Source organism: Mchenga conophoros, linkage group LG6 (genome assembly GCF_057382185.1).
Source record: "Mchenga conophoros isolate Kocher_MC1m ecotype Shallow Benthic linkage group LG6, M_conophoros_male_GT1.1, whole genome shotgun sequence".
NCBI lineage: Eukaryota > Metazoa > Chordata > Actinopteri > Cichliformes > Cichlidae > Mchenga > Mchenga conophoros.
In genome coordinates, this window is record NC_140531.1 from 20,731,133 (window position 1) to 20,755,107 (window position 23,975).

The 23,975-nt window shown below is 41.2% G+C and overlaps 1 protein-coding gene across 1 annotated transcript; it reads right to left on the reverse strand.

Moving 5' to 3' along the window:
- Window positions 1-4,697: 4,697 nt before the first annotated feature.
- On the reverse strand, window positions 4,698-22,826 carry smox (spermine oxidase). The gene is made up of 7 exons (XM_085276720.1): window positions 22,704-22,826; window positions 15,604-15,838; window positions 11,834-12,060; window positions 9,419-9,592; window positions 7,522-8,242; window positions 6,030-6,190; window positions 4,698-5,241 (listed from the first exon to the last, which is right to left on the reverse strand). Exons 2-7 carry the CDS (start codon window positions 15,809-15,811, stop codon window positions 5,089-5,091), a joined length of 1,644 nt encoding a protein of 547 aa, XP_085132846.1. The 5' UTR covers window positions 15,812-15,838; window positions 22,704-22,826; the 3' UTR covers window positions 4,698-5,088.
- Window positions 22,827-23,975: the final 1,149 nt, after the last annotated feature.

Below are 23,975 nucleotides of genomic sequence, written 5' to 3' on the forward strand. Positions count from 1 at the left end.
ACTATAATAAAAACAAGAAACTGAAAGGTCAACAAACATGAAAATCAAAACTTCGAACACCACAATAACAGTAAAATTGCCACAGAAACCATTATGTAAACAAACTGAGGACAAAAACTAAGGATATTTGTGTTTGGTTTTTATTTCTTTGTTGTCCCAAAGCTTCTTGCAATAAATCCTATACCGTTGGAAAGCCTGTTTACTTCCACTAAATGTTACCACATTTGTAAGCAAAATGCATTTGTGGGTTGAGCCCATGAAAAGCTCCCCAAATCTTCTCTGCCAATGCTGAACAGCTTATTCATGCTTGGTGTCCGTATTTATTGGAGGATTGGAAGTCTAAAGTAACAAGAGGGTACTGGCAATTTAACAGTTTATTCATTTAACACAGAGAGGCCTCAACAGCATGTGGAAGACACAACTGTCTGCCACCTCCTTGTCACTACCTTGGTCACACACTGCTGTGGGATGGGATCCCATTCTTCTTCCCCCATTTGCCGCAAGTCAGCCAGTGTGGTTGTACTGGTAACTCTAGCCCAAACTGCATGCCCACCCTAATCCAACAAGTGTTAGTGAGGTTGAGATCAGGACTGCAGGCAGTCATCTGTCTTCTCCACTCCCAAACTTAACGTAGTCTCTGATAAACCCCACTCTGTGGGGCGAGCATTGTCATGTCGGTGGACTGAGTTCAGTCATAGTGTGTTGAGATATGGGACTGCTGCTGGTTGCAGAATCTCATCAATATCTCTGCATTGAGGTTGGCTTCAATGATGACGAGCCTTGCTTTTCCATCACGGTAAAAGCTGTTAGCATATCAGTGAAGCAATCAGCATAGTGCTCTCCGAGCTTTCTCCACACACAAACACACAAAATCCCCCGGCTCATGCTTTGTGTATTTTCATCCATTTTCTTCCACTTATCCTTATCAGGGTCAGAGGTGCAGCTGGAGCCTATCCCAGCTACCGCAGGGCGAGAGGCGAGGTACAACCTAGACAGATCCAGGTCTGTTGCAGGGCTAACAGACAGACACTCGCATTTACACCTATGGTCAGTTTAGAATCACCACTGAACCTAACCCCACTAACTGCATGTGTTTGGACTGTGGGAGGAAGCTGGAAGTGAACCCACGCAGACAAAGGAAGAACATGCAAACTCCACACAGGCCAGATGGTGAATTTGAACCTTGTTCTTTCTTGCTGTGAGACAGCAGTGCTAACCACCGCGCTGCTCTTTATGTATTGTACTTCTAATTTCAATTCTGTTAAGTGGAAGAAGTGAAAGCAATTACTAACATCCTGTTGCAAAGGGAAGCAGAGAACAGCAGGCAGTGGAGTTGACACAGGCATATGTGTTTTTCAAAAGTTTAGTCTCTGCTAGAGTGCCTGATGATCCAGCCCAAACTATAAGCGTTCAAGCCTAATCCTAAAAGCAGAGAGCACGTCTACTTTTGCCACAGCATTCTGGATGAATGTTTTTCAGGGAGCTTTTACAGCAACGTGATATAATAATGAATAACAGTAGTCAAGCCTAGAAGTAATACAAGCATGAACTAACCTTTCAATATGAGGAAGTGTGTTTCTATTTTAGCGGTATTTCCCAAATATAAGGTGTTGGTCTCTACATGCTATTGTGGCACACATTCCCAACTGTCAGCTAGAATACCACATAACAGCTCCACAAGTAGGGAGGAAGGAAAGCACAATATACATGCATGTAATATAAATTAAGCTAACAGGTGATAAAAAGTAGATATATTGGTAATCTTTAAATGTATTTACTTACAAATCCTAGCTTTAGCTGATCTATTAAGTGCCCCACGTACAGGTAAATATACAGTTAATTGCATAATATTGAAAAAGGAAGAAGGGTTTCACTCATTTTTAATTACAAACCCACTCAGGGGTTTTCCACCTCTGCTTAGATGGGCTGAAAGTTGCCCAGAGGCTTGGTGCCGATTCACAAAAGATCAAGGTTGAATATTTATTCTGCCTCTTGCTCAAATTAAAAGACGATAGGAACAGGAGGAACTCATTTTCTCACACCGAGCCATCCATCGATCCAGCACATACATCAGACATCATTCACAAGCGACGCTTCGAGCTCAGTGCAGAAAAACACAGGTGTATAATGTATAAACCATTACTGCCTTTCTCTGAGGGATTGTCCTGACATTGTGTGCCTGCATGCTCACAGAGAGGCATTGAAGTGAGTCATTGTTAATGCTTTTAATGGTTTTCCTGCAGTTACAAGCAGAAAGTCTGTTGTGAAGGCCAAACCGCTGATGACTTCTGAAACGTGTTCTGGGGACTGCAGCTGAGCAGCAGGTCACCTTTGTTCAAATTCAAATACATTTAAGCAGCAAACGTGCACAAATATCAACACTATTATTAGATACCAGGAATTACGACTATCTAGTTTTATATATGGGCCTTTCGACTTTGTAATTTTACTGCTTTTACATTTTTCCAAGATTTGGGGAATGCATTGAAATGTTGTTTTGAATGTGTGCGTGATGGTCTTTGTGGATTGCACTGAGTGAGAACAGAATGCACCCCATGCTAGAGAACAGACATCTTTTCTCAGTCGTGAATTAAAGCTCCCTTTTTTTTTCTGTGTGGCAGTACGAATTGTTCCACCTTGAAAGGAGCAATAACAGCGACTTCAGTCAGGCTCTGTCTGCACTTGCCCACACAGTAATGAGACGAGGTCTAATCAGACAAAGTGAAAACACCTGTGTGGGTGGCCCGTGACCATTTAGAGGCTTTAGTTCCCAAACAGTTTAAACACAAAATTAAAGAGCCTACACGGGTCGTCTGTTCATCTTCGGGGGGCGCGCCGTGTCCCTCAGCACTGACACATTAAACTCTTGGATGCACGTCATTCTCACGTTTGAACTTGAGTCTATTCTCCTTCTCGTTCACCATCTGACGCTGCTTGATTTTCATATCTGGCAGCAAGTTTACATCACGAAGATGGATCTGTGTCCTTGCTGCTTATGTGGTCGTCAGTCTGTGCTTCAGCTGTTTCCCATAAGAGCCGAGCTGCCTGTAGGGTGCAGATTCGCAACCCTCAAATTATCTCGTCTCTGTGCTTTAACCCTGTAATGCCAAATGTTTGATGCATGGATTTCTGTGAGTTTTTGAGACTAAGAAGTTTTGGGGCATATAGGAAAATAAAAAAGAAGTGTCTGGGTTGAAAAAGAGACATTGAGGCAAAAATCTGAAACACATACTGTTTGCAATACTTTGGAAATCAGGTAAAAGTCTCTGTGCAGAACTGATATGTAGTACTGTAGGCTTCTTTCGGCTGCTTCCTTAATGTGGCTTAAATAAAGCTGACCACAACTACAGATCTGCAGCCTAAGTAGATTTTAATTGGAAACTTCCAACCAAACATGTGATCAGTAATGGATTCTGGGTAACCATTCGTGACATGGTGCTTGTCAGGGTGCACCGATTTATCCTTAAAGCACAGAGGGGCAATTTTGAGTTACTTTCCTCTGCAGTTATTTTTTGTGCCGGTCTTGGAGTTCTCTAATTATATGTGAATGTTTTAAAATAAAACACTTTTCTGAACCATTTATCAATTCTGTGAGATTAATTCTGAACAATCTACAAGCAACTGAAACAAATAATGCACTGAACTGACATCTGCCTGCCAGACTCCACATAAGTTATTTTCTTCCATGCTCTATAAAGTCCAACAGTTAGCGTGTTTGTTGACATGGCTAGCATAAATTGGTGAAAGTCAATGTTGTGAACTTTTCCCCTTAAAGCTTCCCATATTCAGTGTTGGAAAAGCCACTTACTCTTTCCCCTAATGAAAAATAGCCTAAATGTTAAAAAACTTTTTTTTAAATGAAAAATTTAGTCATTTTAGCTCTCCTGATGTGATGAAACTTTTGTCGCTGACACATCCCATTTCTCAGTCTTTTAATATACAATTTTGGTCAGCATGTGTGAATCGGTCTTCTGCTGCTTGTGGTGCATCTTGAGATGCTCTGCTGCATACCTCAGTTCTAACCAGTAGTTATTTGAGTTAATATTACCCCCCACTTAACATTAAAGCAGTCTGGCCATTCTCCTCTTACATTAATAAGGCACTTTTCCTCAGAACTGCCTCTCACTGGACATTTTCTTTTTCAGAGCATTCTTTGTAATACTTTAAAACATTTTTTTAAGTAGTTCCCTTAAATTTTTGAGTAAAATTCTAGCTGCTCATCAGTTTCTAAAATACTCAGACCTGCCTATTTGGCACCAACAATCGCGACAGATTCAGACCTACCATGCCTGAATCATGCAGTTGCTGTCATGCGATTAGCTGGTTAGATTTGTGTGTTAACAAGCGGTGAGGGTTTGTAGTTAAAGAGGGCTTGTTTTCATACGACCACCTGACTCTGGAAAATGATGATCGGTGGGGCGTAAACACAGAATTTAAAACCCGTTTTCATTTGTTGTTAATTGAAACCTTCCCTGGTCTTTTCCGTCTCTGATTAAGAGGATTGACAGTGTTGTCCAACAGAAGTGGAGGCTGGGCTGAGGCCTGTTCTAACACCATCTGTCACTTTGGAGCCTTTTTCCTCTTCTTTCCACGTGCACCACTTTGTGCTCCCTCTCACTCAAAATAATGAGAACATCTGCACATCCACTGGTGTGTTTAATAAATTTAATGAATCAAGAAAACAAAACAAAACCGTATTAAATGATGATAAAACTTTTATTTTGTTAAAACCTTCGATTTTTTTTGTTTAGTATTTTCATTATTTTCGAAATAACATAGCATTACGTACAGAAGGCACTTACAAAAACAAGTTAAATTACAGATGCTGTTATTATAAACATTAAATTACTGATTAAAAAAAAGAATGATAAAGAAATGAAATGACAGCACCATTGGCAACTTCTGAACAGTACATCTCAAATAAAAATTTAGCATGATTCAAATCTACAGTACAATAGAAACAAAAGTCATTTGTTACAGGTGTAATAATGCCCGAGCTATGCTTTTAAGTATAACTTAATCATCAGGATGAAAAGCTTCAACTCAACAGGTTTGTATTTTTTTCACTAGTCAGAGGTTCATTTATTTTTATATATTAGGCTTCGTGGTTTCCGCGCTGTTCAAGTCCTGGTAAATCTCCATCAGGCGAGTGGCCTCTCTCTGCCCTGATAGCAAAGCACCATGGGTAGTGGAATAGTATTTTCTGTGGGTGGCCTCTCCAGCAAACAGGACCTGTAAGGGCTGAGCAAAGAGGGGAGGAGAGGAAACCAGAGAGGGAACAAAAATGAGATTCAATCACGATCCATCAATGTCATCATGTTGGTTTTTTCTGTTTCTCCTCAGGCACTCGCTCCTATTTCACTCCCTTGTTAGTGCTCCACATGTAGGAGGCTACAGAAACTTTCCTGAGGGCTCGGGATTTCACTTTGCCAGGGTTGTACACTTCAGCAGAAGGGGGTCATGCCGTTCCTTCAGCAGTGTCAAGTGAACACACGGATCCTCCACCCCCACACTCCTAGACCCTTCTCCCTTTCACCCAGAATGCATCGAGTTTCATGGTCTAGACTTTTGGCCTGCAATCAGCACTTCGGACCCTCCTGACACCAGCTGTATTCGCTCTGCACCAGCTGGGCTCTGACATGTATGTGATGACGCGGCCACACTGGGCACATGATCTCTGAGTGTGGCCGAAGGTTGTAAACAAACCATGAGGGCAAAAACACTGCCATCCCAAACGTCTACACTCAGAACAGTTCAGCTTCTAAGTAAAAAATATAAGATTTCAAACTATAAAATAATCAGTAAAACATTTTCTAGAAAGGGAACTGTGGAAATAATTATAAAGAAAAAGTGTAAAGTCAACATACAGTATATGGATAAAAGTGGTAAAATGGTCAATAGACTGGCACTTACATGGCACTGTTCTACTCAAAGAGTTTGTGTAGTGCATTAAAAAAAAAAAAAAGGATGTCTACTAATCAATAAATGACAACTAAATATCTAGCAACTGTAATGTAAGCAGTTCTTACTGGAGCCTTGGTGCTATTGGCATAAGGTAGTGGCATGGCCAGCTTTTCACAGTCCGCACCACTGGATCCGACTCTGGTGAAGGAGTAGGAGCCTCGGATGTACGGGTTGCTGCCCCATGAGGAGCGCAGGATGCGCCGGGGCTTTGGAATGTCGGGGTTCCCTGGAGATGGACGAAAGGGTGGAAAGACAAAGGAGTCAGCTGAGATAAAAAGACAATGACAGTCAGCAAGTCGACAATAGCTGCTCTTATTATCCGTCTCAGCTCTCACTGTGGCAGATCCAACATGTTTAGGAGCTACCATGTCAGTGGGTTAGGATGCTAAGATTTAAAAACCATCCCTAAATCAACAAAAGCAGAGAACGATAACTGATGGTTGACATTTCATGAGCCACCATCATCATCAGGTGTGAAAGAAAGAAATGTCTGTACAACAATTTCAAAGCAACTCCAAGTTGTTGAGATGTTTTTCAGATACCTCTAAAATGGTAAAATTATATGAAAGACCAGCAGCTAACCTGGACTAGCTTTTACACTTGGATGTTTAATCTGCCAACACAAATCAACTTGTGACTGTGTGCGAGCAGAGAGGCACCAGTGAGTGATGCAATTAAGCAAACAGCTGAAGGGATTAAACCACGCTGACCTAAATGAGGAGTGACTGTATGTGTTTGGCTTCTCTGTGCAAATTACAGTCCACTGACCTTATCATGAAGTGACAGTAAGTGTCTCTGTGACCTACTTCTGAGGTAGAATATAATCCGAGACCTTTCCTCTCTGCACTTCTTACCTTATGCAAGTTGCCAAACAGTAGTGCGTGTTACATTTTAGCTTCCAGTCACTTTGAAGCAGTTAGTCAGCCTTCTGTTTTTTCCCCAGTTGCGCAAGATGTGACGTGCATCATGTAACTGGTAGCAGCAAGTACTGGATTGTTTGTGTATGTATAAAAGAAGGGATGGTTAAAAATCCCAGTGACAATAAATGACTCTCTGCCTTGTGCAACATCAGCTCTCTGAGCGGTGACACGAGACTGGTAAGCTGCTGTTCACCGAACACAAAGAAGGCACCAGAGTCATTCAGCGGTATTATCTCTCAGCCTTTCTTTGCAGAAAAAAAAAAAGGTGCTTACATCACAGCTGAAAGGTGACATCATTTCCTTTCTATGAAGTACAATGACCCAACCTCAATCATAGTACAAATGAGTCACTGAACTCACAGCCTCAGACTGAACCGTGTTAGTTTTAGATGACTGATTCTTAGTGAAGGCTTCACTAGAATTAAAGAAGGAGGTTACAGCTGAATTTGCCTGGTTTATTAAATCCACAGAAGTGAAGATTATAAAAGTAGAGATCTCTTATTTGTCCTCAATAGTTCTTTGTTAGTTAAACTAGATCCTATTTTAAATGCAGTTTTAAAAAGTCATAAGAATAGCATATCTTGTTATGAGCGTAAAACTGTCCAAGCTCTATACATCTGCGTCTACATGCCCTCACCTGTAAAGCGCCTCAGCAGCTCAGTGCAGGTCTCGGCCACCGTTTCGTCATCGCAGCGCTCCATGTACAGCGCCTCCTGCCCACAGATCCAGCCGCTCAGCATGTAGCCGTAGCGCTCAGGTGGATAGAGGACATCAAAGCTACAGATTTTTTTGTACCACAGCTCCTCGGGGTAGGCCAGCTGCTCCAGTTGGGCCTCGTCCTCCCACACAAATTGGATGCTGTTACACTCGGGGCTCCAGAAGGGCTCCTCAAACTCCAAGAATATCTTGTCGGTGGTGCTGATGCCCAACTTCTCAATGGCGAGGACCTTGTCCTCGGGAAGAGAGGGCGAGAACATGGCTTCGTGGTTTTGCTTCAGCACGCCCAGAGAGGTCGTCACGATCACGTGGTCGGCCATGATCCACTCCTCATCCTCGCACTCCACGCTGACAGGGTGACCCCGCATCACAGGCTGGCTGCTGTGGTTGTTTTCATTGTGGTTGTCGTCGCTGCTCTTAGTGATCACCTCCTGATGCTGGGCTGAGTAGTTCCAGTGGATGCAGCGCACCGGCTTGCGAAGGCAGATGGTGTGGGAGGGGATGTCCTGGGCCAGGAGCTCCATGATCTTCATAAAACCTTCAGGGATGACATAATGTGCCCCGGGGATCTCCGTCCACTCACCAAACTCACTCAGGGACACCTCATCCATACTGGGAGAACTGCTTTCACAACTTTCCACCTGAAACATGATGCAACATCAACATAGAGGATCGGGTGTCACTAAAGTAGCAATGCTAACATTCAAAATCAAACCTCTGCAGCCATTAAAGTATTTACTGCGTGTCAGCAAGTCATCTCTGCAGCTACTGCACTCAACAAATCAGCATGAATTAACTAGTTTAAACATACTGGGAATACACAGGGTTTAGAGGACAGCTACACCTGCTTCTGGCTCATTAGCTGGTGAACCAGTATGGCAGCAGTTACCTAATGTTTGCCATTTGCTTCCCTGCTGCGTTTCTCCACATGCACTCACTTTATATTCACTTTGAAATATAAAGTTATACAGGCTATAACTTCAGTTCTATGAGGATGTACCTAGGCCACTAATGAGCTAGGTTAGCATAGCTTTGCTTGTACTACTTGCAGGGTTGATAGAAAATTAATGTTTTCAACAACTATGTGAGGCGACAGTCAATCAAGATCTATTTGTCTATCTAGTTGTGGTCAAGTAAATCTCCCTAGGGGACACATGACACACTGGGACTGTTATGCCATGTTATTGACTTCATCCCTTTATGAGCTAATTGGCGCCAGAAGAGGATGGTAACAAAAGAGGAAGATGGAGGCAGAGGATCTGCTACTGCGATGCGACCGTTAATGGCAGCAGGTTAAAGTAACAGTCCCAGATTCTCATGTAGTCTCTAGGAAAATGAATCGCTCAGCCCAATTAAAACAATCCAGGGTGATCACTAAGCAGTATCCTGAGAGGTGGACTATGCAGGCTCACATTAAACTGGAAAATGTGATCATTGCTGTGACTTGTCACCCCAATTTAACTGATTAAAGTGAATTACAGGCAGCTAGCCCATGCTAAATGCTAACCACAGCAATGTTAGCCTACTTTATGAATGAAAGATTAGGGTTGCTATGGCAATCATACCAGACAGATGCCCCATTCCCATGTAAATGACGTATGTTAGCAAGATTGTTTTTATTTATCTGCAAGTTGTACTTACGCCGCTCACTGTGCCTTTTTTTTTTTAAATTTATAATATTTATTTGTCCATTGATAGCTACATGGATTATAGGCAGCGATAAGGAAACAAACCAAAGCTTCGGGGTTCATGAGTATCAGTTATTTTCTAGGACTCCAAATTTACAAATGTTTGTCTTCAAACGAAACAACGCACACCTTGAGGTACTGCTGTAGCATGGACAGTTTGACTTTCTTGGTGCTGTCAGAGTCATCAGGATCCAACATGATCTTCTTGCGGACCACGTCTCGTGTAAAAACGCCAACGCTGTTCTGGCTCTCAGCACAGACGGGTTTCCCGTTCTTGAAGAACTCCTGAGTCAGCTCGTACACCTAAACGAGAGCAAAAGGCAAGGAACGATGTAAAGAAAGCAGGGCATTGTGAAATGAGGAACTAAAAGAAACCCGTTTATTTCAGTCCAGGCCAGATTTCTGTACTTGCAGGACTAAACACTGGCATCATGGCGAAACACTACAGACAGAACAAGTTACAACACATTACAGGCCGGTAAAAAGCAGAACAAAGACAGCGGTAAAGGACACTATGAAGAAATGCTGGTGTGCTGACAAAATGTGCTTCCACAATGTTGATTATGAACCATTTCCTAGAAAGAACAGCCAGTAAGGACCACATCAGTTATGCATCAACATGTATTGAGTCAAAACATAACAGCGCAAAGCTGTTGTCTCGACTTCCAGTTAATGAATCCCTGACTTTCCGAATGCAGCCCATGTACTGGAGTTTAGACATTTCAGGTTGAATGTTACGCTTGGGCCTAAGTACAAATGGTTCCAACTGACTTCCTGACTCTACCTCACCTTCCCAACCCCCAAATTCCCCTTGTGCCTGATGGTTTCTTGCTTGATTGCATGTGTGTTGGTCATTTTCTTAGCTCTGATCTCTCTCCCAGCTCTGTTTTAAATCAGCATGTGCACAATGCTGAGCTATTTGCTGACTGTTACAAACTACTTTTCGTTTCGCTCAAGGAATAATCACTGAACCACACCCGTTTTCACACCTTGGCTCATGTGATTAGGTAGAGGATCATCAGGGGGTCCCTTTTGTCCCTCTTTTTTTTTGGGGGGGGGGGATACTCCCACAGGGTTTAAAGGTAGAAAAGCCAAATGGCTGCTCTCTGGGACTCTAAGTTTAAATCTGGGACTCTCCACCATTTGACCCTAGAACTAAAGAAGCTTCTCGGATGAGAGGTGAAACATCTTCAAGCAACCTAAAGAAGTCCAGACGCTTTTCTTTCCAAGCTCCTTAAATCACTGAAGTTATTTTTGTTTTCATTGCTTGTGACATTTTTCTTTTTTGCTGGCTGCAGGTGCTGTGAGTGTAAACTGACAGGAGCACTGATCTGAATTTGGCTTTTATTAAATTCTGATTTTTGACATTTCATAGTGATTTTCTAGTGAAAAATGAAGGTTGATTTAACTTGATATACAATAAAAAAAACCTTTTAGATTGCTGCATAAATATATTACAAGTGAATGAATAAGACCTAACAGCTAATAGAGAGAGAATAATTAAACTATACCACATAAATATTAAACATATTCAACTTTATTCATTAAGGAAACAACTCAATATTACACATGTGAAAGGGACAGTAACCAATGCTGAACCTCAAGGAGAAACCCAGCACAGGGCATAAGAAGCAACCTTCATATGACACGGACCATAATCATTAAGGGTGACAGAGTGTTCACCCCTGTCCACATCACTCCTCAGCCTGGGCTGGATGATATCACAGTACACCGTGTGGTAAAAGGGAAGTGATCCTGTGCAACTTTGCGGGCCGCAAAGTTGCACAGGATCGCTTCCCTTTCAAAGTCAAACCAATTTTTTATACGCATCACAAATACCAAGAGAGCTTGTGCAATCAAATGTGCATCAAAGCATGCACTATATTCACAAGAGCTGGAAAACTGGAGTGATTTGAACAGCATAGACTCATTTCACTGTAAGAGGACAATTCACCACAAATCTTCAGGTTTTAAAATAATGTAAAGCTCTTTTTTCTGCTCATATCTGCGAAGCTGTAAAATTCAGATTCGTCACTGCACAGATGCTGAAAAGAAAAATGTGTGTGTGCTGCTATACCTTCTCTCTGTAAGTGCTTTTCCAGATGTGACCTACTTAAACAACAACTTACACAACAGTAAAAAAAAAGAAAAAGAAAAAGTAATGAGCGTGAGAAGACTTGCTACAGTAAAATCACCTTGCTCACTACAATAATTTATTGAAGCTGTTCCAGCCTGTTTTTCCATGTCTGCACAAATGCGTTGCTCTTGTGCATCACTTAATCCACATTCTTATTAATCCAGCCTAACATATTCTGGATTTAAAATCATGGATTACAGCTAGAACAAAGTGAGCCTGCACAGTGAGTTTTTTCAATGGTTACTGCTGACCTTATATAATCTGGCTACTGCCGACAATATGTGGCAAAATTTCACTTGCATATTGAGTTGTTATGCAGGTTGAACATCCAGCATCTCTGTTCGTGCACACTTCCATTTTTGCATGCTGATGTGTGCATCCAATTGTGCGCAAATGTGTCCCCTCACCTCATTGTACAGGTCACTGAACTCTTCCACCAGGTCCTTGGGGATCCTCTTCCCGACATTGGTCTGGTAGTGAGCCACACCGTTCTTGGTGTACAGGCTGATGCGTCCCACACTCCTCTCCCCATCTGTGGTGTGTTCAAGCAGCCCGTTGTCCTCCGCCAGGTGGTATACTGGGTTCCCATTGGCACCATGGATCCAGGTAGCGCCAAGCTCCAAAGTTGCTTTTCCTGTAGTACAGAAAAATCAATAGAGATTAATTTAAAGAACACAGGGTCTCCTAAGTGCCCCTGAGTGATGCAGTATATACGGTCTTCTTGGCTCAAGCACAATCACTCTGGAGTTTTGGGTAATTATAGAGTTCAAAAGTAGGTCAACGCAATTAAAATACCAAAGCTAAAGCCCCAGTGGAATACCATGAATTTTCTTTTCTGAGGATAATAGCATCAAACCCACTGTATGCGTTCACTTTTTGATAAAACGACAGAAGTAACCACACGCACTCAAGCACACAAACACAGCACCTAACATATAGACTTACGTGTAACCGAATGCGTGCATGTTTTTTACATGTGGCTCCTTTTATGCGCACAGAGCCAGGCTCTTTTTATTAACCGCTCGTTTGTTCTTGCCAGTTAGAAGAATTCATCATGGTGGAAATCAGTGGAAGGCTAAATTTTTCTTGCCTAAGACTCACAGTTCAGTTGATTTTGTAAGATAATCACAACAACGTCACTAAAATATGTAGAAATGCATTTGAGGAAGTGCGGTTTTTGGCATATTCAGGAAATCCTGATTGTGCGACTGTATGACTGATTAACAGCACAGTTTAACTGAAACTAACCAATCAAAGTTAAAAACTGACCATATGTCAAATATTGTCTTCTTGGGAAAACCTCAGCAGATTTTAAACTGTTACCTGGAAATTTTTTTTACCTAAATAGGGCAAAATTATTAACTTAGTTTTTCTGGCATAAAATTCAAAACCTTTTCTGTACAGTTATTGGGTTCATAAGGGGCCTTATGCAGGTCTGTATGTTTAAAATAAGATCAATAAGACGCTGCTAAGACGAACATGGCTAGGTCAGTTTACCTAATTAGCACATTTTGTTTAACAGTGAAGTGAAGTGGCTTCCTAAAGCTAGTAGCTAGCTACCTACAGAAACCATTTTGCAAGTTTTTGTGTTTTATTCATTCATCAAATTTTTTTTAAGCTTTTGGGCTTCATCCATAAAGATGGACGTAGCTTCCAGGTATGACAGGTGAAGTCAGTGCTGAAGTGCCTTATGGCATTTACACGGTCATCAGGCAAGGACCTTTGAGCAAACAGCCGCGTAACTACAGGGGCTGTTTGGCTATTAGCTCAGTTACTAGCTTCAGATTACATATAATAAAACATTTTGTAAATTATTTTCATTCTAAATGCCTTCTTGGGTCAGGACTGTGTGCATTTAGTGAACAATAAGACGGCAGCAGCGAAAATGCTCAGCTCACCATAACAGGACTTCATTTACGTGTGAGTGACGAGATGGTGGCTACGCCCAACTATTTTATTCACCGTTTATGTGAAGTTAAGCTAGATGCCCTCATATTTTAGCTAACAGATAAAACTGAAATCCATTTAAAAGTGCAACATGTAGCAATTTTCATATATTAAAACACAGAGGTGTGGACTCGAGTCACATGACTTGGACTCGAGTCAGACTCGAGTCATTAATTTTATGACTTTAGACTTGACTTGAAAAAATGTTCTCAGACTTGTGACTTGACTTGGACTTTTACACCAATGACTTGGGACTTGAATTGGACTTGAACCGGTTTACTTGAAAAGACTTGATATTTTACCCCAAATACAAAATTTAACATGCATATTATATAGAGATTGAAAATGTGACGTCATTCACGGGTAGAACCGCAAAGGATTCTGGGAACTCGTGGCAAGCGGTACTAGCGCACGCAGGCTCTCAATTAAAATCAGTTATACAGCGATAAAAAGAAACACAAGAAGCCGTTGTATTATTAACTGCAATAGCCGGTCGCATGACAGCCACGGGAAGCCGACGGGTAAAGAGATCGGTTGTTATCGGATTACGTCGTTGAAGAGAAATTGTTCGAGCCATGTTTCCGAAGTAACAAAGAGGCGACGGGTGGCCTGGATTGCAGCCATTCAAAGGTCAAATATAACGTCCCAGAACACTCCAGCTCACATGTTAGTCTGCTCCAAGCATTTACACAAAGGTCAGTGTTTTTTAGTAGTTAATACGTCATTTTCATAACATAACTGGTGATATAGGTTACAAGCAAGTCTGGCGCTGAACAGAAATTGTCGCGCTATGCTCCTTTATTTATTGTGCATAAATAGTGAATTGTCCTGACACAATATTGCGTTTCGCCTCTGTTATTATGGTACATTGACAAAAACATATACTTTTATTCACAGGATAAAACAGGTTTTTTGTATCACTAATTGCCCAGTACGATTACAGCATACAGTATTATTGTCACTGCTACATTTCTGTGATGGGTACCAGAAATTATTTCCACTACTAATTAATTACCGTTGAGCTCAAAGGTCCTATTAATAAACGGTTAACGAATGTGTATTTATGACGACAATTTGTGAGACTGGTAAACTTATGATACGTACGATGGTCTTTCGTTCTACACGGTGCATTTCAAGGTCCTGTACCCATCCGTCGGTAAACTGTACCTGGGCTTGTTGCAGTGACCTGAAGTTACTAAACTTCATGAGTGTATGCACTCACTCCAAGAACCGTATGATTATAAATATGCATATAAATATGCTACGATGAGATAGCTGACTTCATCTAACTAGCAAATGTTGTCCAGGCTACGTTGGTGATACAGTTTTTTTAATGTGTATGATATTTTTGTCATGCGATTTTAAAGCTGGTCCTACAACCGCATCCAAGAATAACATGCAGCTTATCTCAGAACTGTCGGTGAAAACTATTCTTGGAGCTAGGTTTAATTGAGCTGCATTTTAAAGAGGTGCAATTTTACAATTTGTGTATATTTTCTAAGTTCACTATTTTGTCATGTGTTGAGAAAAACACAGATTTTAAAATTACATGGTCTAATATTTACATTTAGCATAACTGCAACATTATTTTTTCGTTGTTTTTTTTTTTTAAAGACTCGAAAGGACTTGAAATTCAAAGTTTCAGACTTGTGACTTGACTCGGACTTTTACACCAGTGACTTGAGACTCGACTTTGACTTGCCTGACATTACTTGAGACTTGACTTGAGACTTGAGGATAAAGACTTGAGACTTACTTGAGACTTGCAAAACAATGACTTGGTCCCACCTCTGTTAAAACAGTTTGTAATGATCTGTTAGCTAATGCTAATTTAGTTGCTCATGCTGATAAACAGCCAGCTTTCTAATGTTGTCTTGAGTGGATAAAGTTGATTCAATCACACTCTCGGGGCTGATAAATTACTGTTTTCCAATATCTTTAACAGCCAACTTAGACTCTTAATCACACTCGTGTGGGTAATGTGACTTCTTATTAACCAAACAAAATCAAAACAGAGAAGCTTTCCAAACGACTTAACCAGTGACCTCGTCCATGATCCATTCAAATGATTGCCAGTAAGCACAATGGTTTTCTAGAGACTTTGCCCCATCGTATAATATAACTTGACATAGAACTTCATGATTTAATCAACTGGAGATCTCCATTCTACCCGTTAACCCAATTAGTGTGTGATGCTAATTTTTGGGTTAAGACAGAAAAATCCTCCCACCGTGCTGAACGCTCTGAACTCTCCCGCCGATGTGGTCCGATGCCTCTAGGACAGAGACATCAGTGAAGCCGTTTTTCAGTAGGATCTTAGTTGCGGCCAGGCCAGCCAAGCCAGCTCCAATCACTACTATTCGAGGCTGCCGATGAATACGTAGGCCGCTACTAAGAGGATCATCAGTGCTGTCTGAGGAAATTTCACAACTTTGCATGCCGTCCAAACTCCTCTGCAATGAAGGCTGGGGACAGAGCAAAGAACAAGAACCAAGTTACAAATGATGACACTGACAGGAGGGTGACAAATACACATGTAAAACTCAGAAACTCCACATTATGTAGTTTTGCTATGTATAGGAAAGGTTAGGGAAACTACTGAGAGTGCATTTTTTACTTGACACTGGAACCTTTAGAGCAAAACTACCCAAGAGGACAATAAAGTCTAAAGCTATTTAACTCAAATTTGCTATGTACATGTAAAACAAGTGTAACAGCAACACAACATGTGTATATCTGTGCGTGCGTGTGTTCGTAAAGTGCCAATTTGCTCAGAGGTTCTACATCAAGAAAGATCAGCTTTAAGTCTGTCAAACTCTTAGCTTCCAAAACCCTGTTTTTAGAGCCTGCGGCGACTATCCATGTGATGATTTCAGTTTGAGGACTTTTCGAAACCCAAAACATTTACAGGTGTGCCCTGCACATCTGTGCTGTTGGCTGCCTGACAAACGTATTGCCTGGGCATGACTTCACCACCCTCAGGACGATGACAGAAAAAAGTGGCAGGGTTTGTTAAAGGCAGTTTACCTTGGAGAGGAATTGATGATAAATATAAAAAAAGACATATAAAAAGAATGGAATTTAAATTCTCTCTCACCAGTTTCACCTACAGAATAACAAGAATAACAAGGACGTGGTGAAAATAAGATAATAAAATGATCTTGTTCAGCGAATGTAGCATACACAAGACGATGATTTATTCACACTACCCAACCAAACCAGAACTTTTTGACCAGTAGACCTCAAACCAGAGTCAAATCTGGGCCTCTTTGGTGCTCTGCTTGTTGGTCTAAGTATGTTCTTGTTTTAACACAAAAATAAAGCCACACACAACCTATTTTACAACTGGTAAGTCCTGCTTATTGGCATTCCTGTGAATATAACCAACATTTACAGCTGTGTTTATACCTGTGATTAACTTAATGCCATGCGGCTAATGTTCTGCCTTCCCATAGTGTGTCTGTTTATTATTAAGCACAAGGCCAAATTAGAAGCGATGAGACAACCCTGTTATTTCCATCAGAGAATAGACTATACAAAGGCACAAAAGCAAACCCTTGCTCATTTCTTGCCAGAGTCCCTCTAATTTAACTGAAACTGCTCAGAGACACCGTGACTGTGAAGACATAACACACAGACGACCTTGTTGTTCAGCCACACAAGGCTGTTCACTATCGATGTATGGACAGCTGTGGATGAGTGTGGGAAACAGCACGGAGGACATTCCTGAACGTCACTACAAACTAACACTGTAGTTCCTTATGGGAGATATATCGGTCAAAAGTTATCACCATTATATGATAACGTTTAGGTCTGTTTTCCTACTCCTGACTTGTACAAGCATCAGCATAATGTCTTCTGAGGTAACCCATATCCTGCGCGCACACACACACACACACACACACAAAAACTCCCTGCTTTGTTACCACAGCAACACCGGAGAGAGTTCAGTACATAATATACTGTTTAGAAAATAGACAGAGTTTCGTTTGCTTGAGGCCACCCAGCTGAAAGACGTACACGCACTCTGCAGACCGCAAAAAGACATAACTGTGACACACAATAGGCCTCTGCACAGATATTAAACTTTGACTTGATTTTGGAGGGTTTTTTTTGAGGAACTGTGTTGTAAGAAAGTTGTGAGCAGTGATAGTTCAGTTGCAAGATCAGCTGATCAAAGAACAAAAAGGCTGTCAGAGAGGAAACCACAAGCTTTGACAGAACATCTGTACGAGAAACGCTCGTATCCGACGGCTGAAACAGATGTGCGTTAAACCCTCAAATCTGCCCGTCAGTACATGACATGTGGCCTGACTTCATGATCCTCCTCGTGAATACAGGTCAGACTTCCTGGATTTGTAGAACAGGGGCTTCTTCCAATATTTACTATGTTTGAGGGGTTCTTTTTTCAGCAATGTTTCAAATCACGGAGCAACACTGTGAATAAAATAATTTTCTTCTTATTTTCCTCTCCCCCGTGGATGATGTTTATTTGTTTTGCTGGAATTTACAGATTTAGACTATAAACTGTATATAAAGACGGATGCAGCTGCCACGACATCACCCACTGACACCGTCCTGCCTAGAAGCTGAGCTTTTGCCCGCTGCTATCTGGGGTTTTTTTTTTTTTTTTGAAAATGGGTGTGATTGGCATAGCAAACTGAGATACACCCCACAATCTTATGACAGCGACTTCTAAATCACAAGATAAGCTCGCCATAACGCTTATGCTTCTTTATTGTCCTTTGAGATGCTGGAGACCATAAAGCAATTAGAAAAGTACAGGGTGTATCAAAAAGAAACATCTGATTTCAAAGTGCTTTAATTCTGCAGTCGTTCACTGGTAACAATCGAAATACGTACTGTTAGAAAAACAGGATTTGGGATTTTCACGTGTTTTGAAATCAGATGATTGTCACACTCACAATTCCCAATCTGACGAGTGCAGGTTCGAGGCACATTTACATTGGTTTTACTTTTCAGACCAAGAAGCTATGTCTATCTTTTCTATACACTCTGTAAACTGGAACAATATTGTGTATCCATTAGGGCTGCCACGATTTGTCGACTAGTCACGATTACGTCGACTATCAAAATCGTCGACGACTGATTTAATAGTCGACGTGTCGTTTGAAGCTTTGTAAGATCGCAAAAGACGCAGGAATAATAGCAGGATTTAAGAGTGTAATAACGGACTGAAACAGAAGATGGCAGCACAGCATGTACAAGGATGCCAGCTGCCGTTAAACCCCGAAGAAGAAGAAGCAACTGTGTCCCAGAATTCATAGCGCGGCCCAGCTTAGTTTCCAACAATGGCGGTAGCTAGTTAGTTTTAATATTACTCTTATTATTCTTTCTGGGTCACAAAATAAACGTTTAACATATTTTCAGGCGAGAATATAGCTGTGTAAACCTCAAATATCGGCTCAGTTTATCAGGACACCACATATTTTCAAAAGCGCTCCGACGTTTTCGGAGACGTCTGTTACCCACTAGCTCGATAGCTAGCCGGGGGCTAGGTCACTAGCGCCGTGAGAACACCGGACTCCCGGCAAATTGTTTTCAAACCCACCGCCGTCTTTCGCGACTCAGGTTAAATATATATGAGTCACTTAGATAAATTAAAAATGTTGTTGTTTGGCTTTTTTTTTTTTTTTTTTTAGTATTTTATTTGTTCCTGAGTAAATCGGTTTGGCTGAGATTAAAGTTATAGTTTTTACACAGCTGAATAAACATCAAGCAGACAGCTGATCATCAGAAGTGTGAGATGCTGGAGAATATACTCCGGTGTCCTGTTATATTTTAGATAGCAAGGAGTTTATTAAACTTTACCGAAACAATCTGCAAATTTCATTAAAATTGAATAAACTATCATCTTGTCTTTATTTTTAGTTAGCACCTTAAAAGCTTAAAGCTGTAAGCTAATGATAGTTATATAAGAGCAGATGCTGCTGGTGCAATAAGCTGTAGTTTTACGTCCAGTGGATGATGATCTGATTAGTCGACTAATCGCATAAATAATCTGTGACTAGTCGACTATCAAAATAATCATTTGTGGCAGCCCTAGTATCCATGGACACATAATCTATTGATTTTCTCAAACTGTATTATTACTAACATATAAGAATATTAAGCGGTTAATCCATGCACAACGCTCGACTGACTCCATTCTCCATTAGCACTTGTGAACAAGCTACCAATTAAAACACTGAATCGCATCTTTGTAAGTATTAAATGAGTTTCAGTTTTGCCTTTTTCTCTGAAACTAATCCCAGCCATGAATGCTTTGAGCTGAGAAATGTTCCATTTACTCTCTGCACACAGAAACAACAACAACAAGAAAACGGTTTTAACAATGACACCAATCATCAGTTACATTCCCAGAATCTAAAATTGAAATATGAATTCAGCATCAACATGAATGGACTCATTCACAGGCTTTAAAAGAGGTTGGTGTTAGTCTGCTCTATGTATTTCTGGAACAATAATATATTCATGAAGGACTCAAAAATGTTTTTTTTTTTGGTTTTTTCGGTTTTTTAAAACCCAGTCGGGAACTACCATGTCTCTTTGCTCTGCTGCTTCAAAGGCAGTTTGTTTAAGAATGTGGTGTACAAATGCGTTTTTGTAGCATTATGTGATTTTGATTTTTTTTTAATTCTGCAGCTGTTAAGTTTGAACATCACACAGGAAACTGATTTGTGGCAGAAAACAAAACACAATGACAACAACAGAAAAGAGAAAAGGATGCTGGTGAGCTATTAGTTGGGTACCTTTTTGTTTATATCCTGCAGCCCATTGCCTCTGATCATATGTATGTATGTGCAAAACCTTTTAAGCTAAATTCTTTATTTCACATGATGCAAATGTGTATGATGTTAAACTAGTTTCTACGGATGAATTACGCAAGCGTTTCCTCAGACACAGTCCACAGAAAACACAAGTAACTACGTGAATCATCTCCAGCAACCAATAAAGACCCACCTTCATGTGTGACTTGTACTTACTGTTTACATTATGATAAATGCCTCAGCTTCTCTGACCACCACTTTGGAGGAGACGCACATTAATACGCTGACCTTGTGTCAGCACTTTCCAATGTTGTATATGACAACATTGTGACAGTCCCAGTTGTTAATTTTTCAGAAATGCTTTCTATCTACCCTCTATATTCCAGAACTGGGACTTTACAGGCTTTGTCTCCCCCCTCCCCACACACTCGGACTAAGACACTCAGACGTGGGGGAACTTGTGCCTAAAACAAGATCCCAAACCAGGTTTAGGCCATGTTGGAAATCATGTAAGGTTCATTTTCTTCTTTGTGCTGAAATGTAAGTGCAACATACCCATCTAGAATAACTCTGATGAAATCTGGCTTGACCTACAAAAGAAATCCTATTTCACTGTTAAAATTCACCTGAACGGATGATGATCTAATTGATGGAAAGCATTTAATCTCTCACACACACACACACACACACACACACACACACACACACACACACACACACACACACACACACACACACACACACACACACACACACACACACCTGACAGATTGCGCATCACTCCGTGGTAGCATGTAATTCTATGGCTGGGTAATACACTCGCCACATGTCACCGCACCAGGCTTTACACCACTAGAGCAGATTAATGTGTGGCTTGGCCTTGGGTAGATAGACGGCTGAGGGTGGGGTGGAGTGAGGAGAATAGACGGGGAGGGGAGGGGGTAGGGCTACCATTGACCTAGAAATAGCAATCTACAGTACAGTGTGCGTGCTGGTGGACTTGTCAAGTTGCAGGGCGAGTCTTGGGCTGGAATGTCTTAAATCACTGAGTCTGAGCTCATTCATGGCTCTCATCTTTACTGCTTTCCTCTCCGCTTTAATTGTGAACACAGCCCTTTCCAGCTGTGTCCACACTCACATCTGCATTTCCTCTTTTGGTCCCATGCGAGTAGTAGCATGGAAATGGACATTTCTAAATCCTTACATGAAAAAAGATGGGGGAAGAAAAATGCAGGGTAGTCGGGCGGGGGGTGTTGCCAAAGGCCAGACATTCCACACTTCTCTCCCATCTCTACATTTCCCAAGCTGGGAGGAAGGACCGGAGGCACCCCGCTCACAAAGACATAAACACTCCACCGACGTGCCCCTTTATACACCACACTGTTCTTCTCCAAATGCAGATAAAGAGGAGAGCCGTGCCCTAAGATGCTGCTGCATCCAATAATTAACGAAATCAATTAGAGATGCACAAAGAGGGTATACAAATGACCACTGATAGAGTCAAAGCATAAAATTCACAAATCAGAAAACATGTAAAGCGAGAAAACCAATTAAAGGTATTTTAAGCTATATTTGTAGGAAATCACGACAGAGGTTAACAACAGGTTTTGTTTTTGGGGTTGTCGAGCTGTAAAAATCCCCTTGATTTACATATAACATTTTTACCTGCAAGGACAACTTTATTTATTAAATCATTTTCATGGATTCATTGATAATTTATTATTTTTTTTTTAAAAAAAGAAGGGGAGTACGAGAAAGTGAGAAGCTGATAAAATAGAACTCATCAATAAGTAAATGATTAAGAATAAAATTAATTAGGTCTAGAAAAAAATCCGATAAACTGAAGATAACGAGTTCAAAGATCATTAGAAAAGCAGCAGAGCAGAGAGAAGGTAAAAAATCTGTGGAAATCACGACTGTTTGATTCCCTGGTGGATATCCTGCTTGGATCAGCTGGAGTACAAGCCTCCCCCTGCCACGTATAGCTCAGCTGTGATGCCAAAGTGGCAGCAGTTTGAAACAAAGCAAACTCCGTTACTGCGTTACTTTAACTAATTATCTATGAAAGACAACACGTGATGGTGAGAACAACAACAAACATACAACACCTGAAGGCACCTCAAAGCGGACATTTAGCGAGAAGCAAAAACCCACCTTATTCCAGCCTGAGCACTTTGTCCCGACACACACACACACACACACACACACACACACACACACACACACACACACACAGAGAGAGAGAGAAAGACCTGCGATACATCAACTAACATCTGATGTGCTCGTCCACCGGCGAGCTTAAACACAGGCAGCAGTGCCCGTTCATATTTTCTCAACACAAACAAGTGGGTCACGTTTTGTGTGTACGGTTGCCTTCAGGACCCCCTGAGCTGTCACAGTGTTTCCACAGATAACAGAGCCTCTTTCCACCCCCTTACGTTAACAATTAAAATCACGGCGGTCCTCTTTACCGTCCCGCTGCTGAATAATAACTTGTCAAATATGTCAGTTTTTTCCCTTTAGTAGAAGAGCTGGTTACCTGACTCTCTTGGTCTTTAGCTGTAAAACCTCAGAGCGCTCCGTTTTCCTTTGTGCCGTTTTTTCCTCAGACCGGCTGCGCTTTGTATTTATGCCTGGAAACCAGAAGGAGCCAGTTTTTCCGTGGCGCTGCCTCCTCATTAATAATGCAGCAGCAGCGATGACGACAGACCTGCCCCCCGCTCCGCCTGTGCCCATAGAGCTGTGGGCTGTACAGACAGCACACACATGCTCATCTATTCAGACAGACATTCGGGTAACGTTGCGTTCCGCGTCATTTTACTTGGTTCATGTGTGTTATTTTTGACCGTGTAGTAGTCGTCTTTTTTACTAAGACCTCCGTAAATCACGTTGTGATTGGTTTCTTGTCTTAAAGAGAGCTATATAAATAGATTTTACTTACATGCATCTGATGGATAGTGTATGATTTCAATCATCAGGATCTGCACAGCCCTGTTATAATGGAAGTTTTTTTGTGATGTAAAAAAAGACACCAATATCTATCTATACTGTCAGGATATGACTGTGTTCAAAATAAACAATCAGATTCAAATTCATGTTAAATAGTAGTCAGAACACACCTGCCACCAGTGTGGCTGATTAAAGTCAAAGATCAGCTGTCCTGAGACTTTTCTGACTTTACTTGGTTGCATCTTACAAAGAGCTTACAAAGCATTGCTGAAAGATATGGTATCAGTCAGGAGAAGGGTGCAAATGATATTCTAAGGCATTAGATACGGTATACTGTGTGAGATAGTGAAGACAGTCGTCTAAAAGTGGAGAAAATATGGTGTAACAGTGAAAATAATCATTAAAACATGAACAGTTTGCCCCAGAGTCACATAATCAGACCTGGGCTTTGCACGGCCCCTGGGTCACATCCAGCCCTTTGGTTATTGTACCCTAGACACCTTAGTTACTCATATTTGTATGTGGGTTAACAAATGAGTTTGAGATTATGGAGTTGGCACCAATGCACTCACTGAAAGGTTCCTGGAGATAACTGCATGCTTGAACAGACAGGGACAAATGGGTAGATGTTACAACCGATGGCTATCCAAATCTGACAGAGAAAATTTGAGCCAAAATTGGTTTTGGTGTTCTACACCAGGATTTGTTGCATTTTGCTGTTGATGAAATTTTGTCATAAACATATGAGTTAACTTCATGGGGGTCAGAGCACCAAGTCACAGTGTGTTGGACTTTGGAGGGGCATGAGACTGAACACAGTGACATAGGCCACCACACAGCTACCATAACAGTGGTATTTATC

Bases quoted from the DNA above. Each gene is read 5' to 3' on its own strand.
- smox (XM_085276720.1), bottom strand. From the start codon at position 15,811: ATGCAAAGTTGTGAAATTTCCTCAGACAGCACTGATGATCCTCTTAGT. The intron at 12,061-15,603 runs GTGGGAGGATTT...TCTGTACTACAG, and splicing joins AGTTCAGAGCGTTCAGCACG to GAAAAGCAACTTTGGAGCTT. The intron at 6,191-7,521 runs GTGAGGGCATGT...GTCCATCTCCAG, and splicing joins GCTGCTGAGGCGCTTTACAG to GGAACCCCGACATTCCAAAG.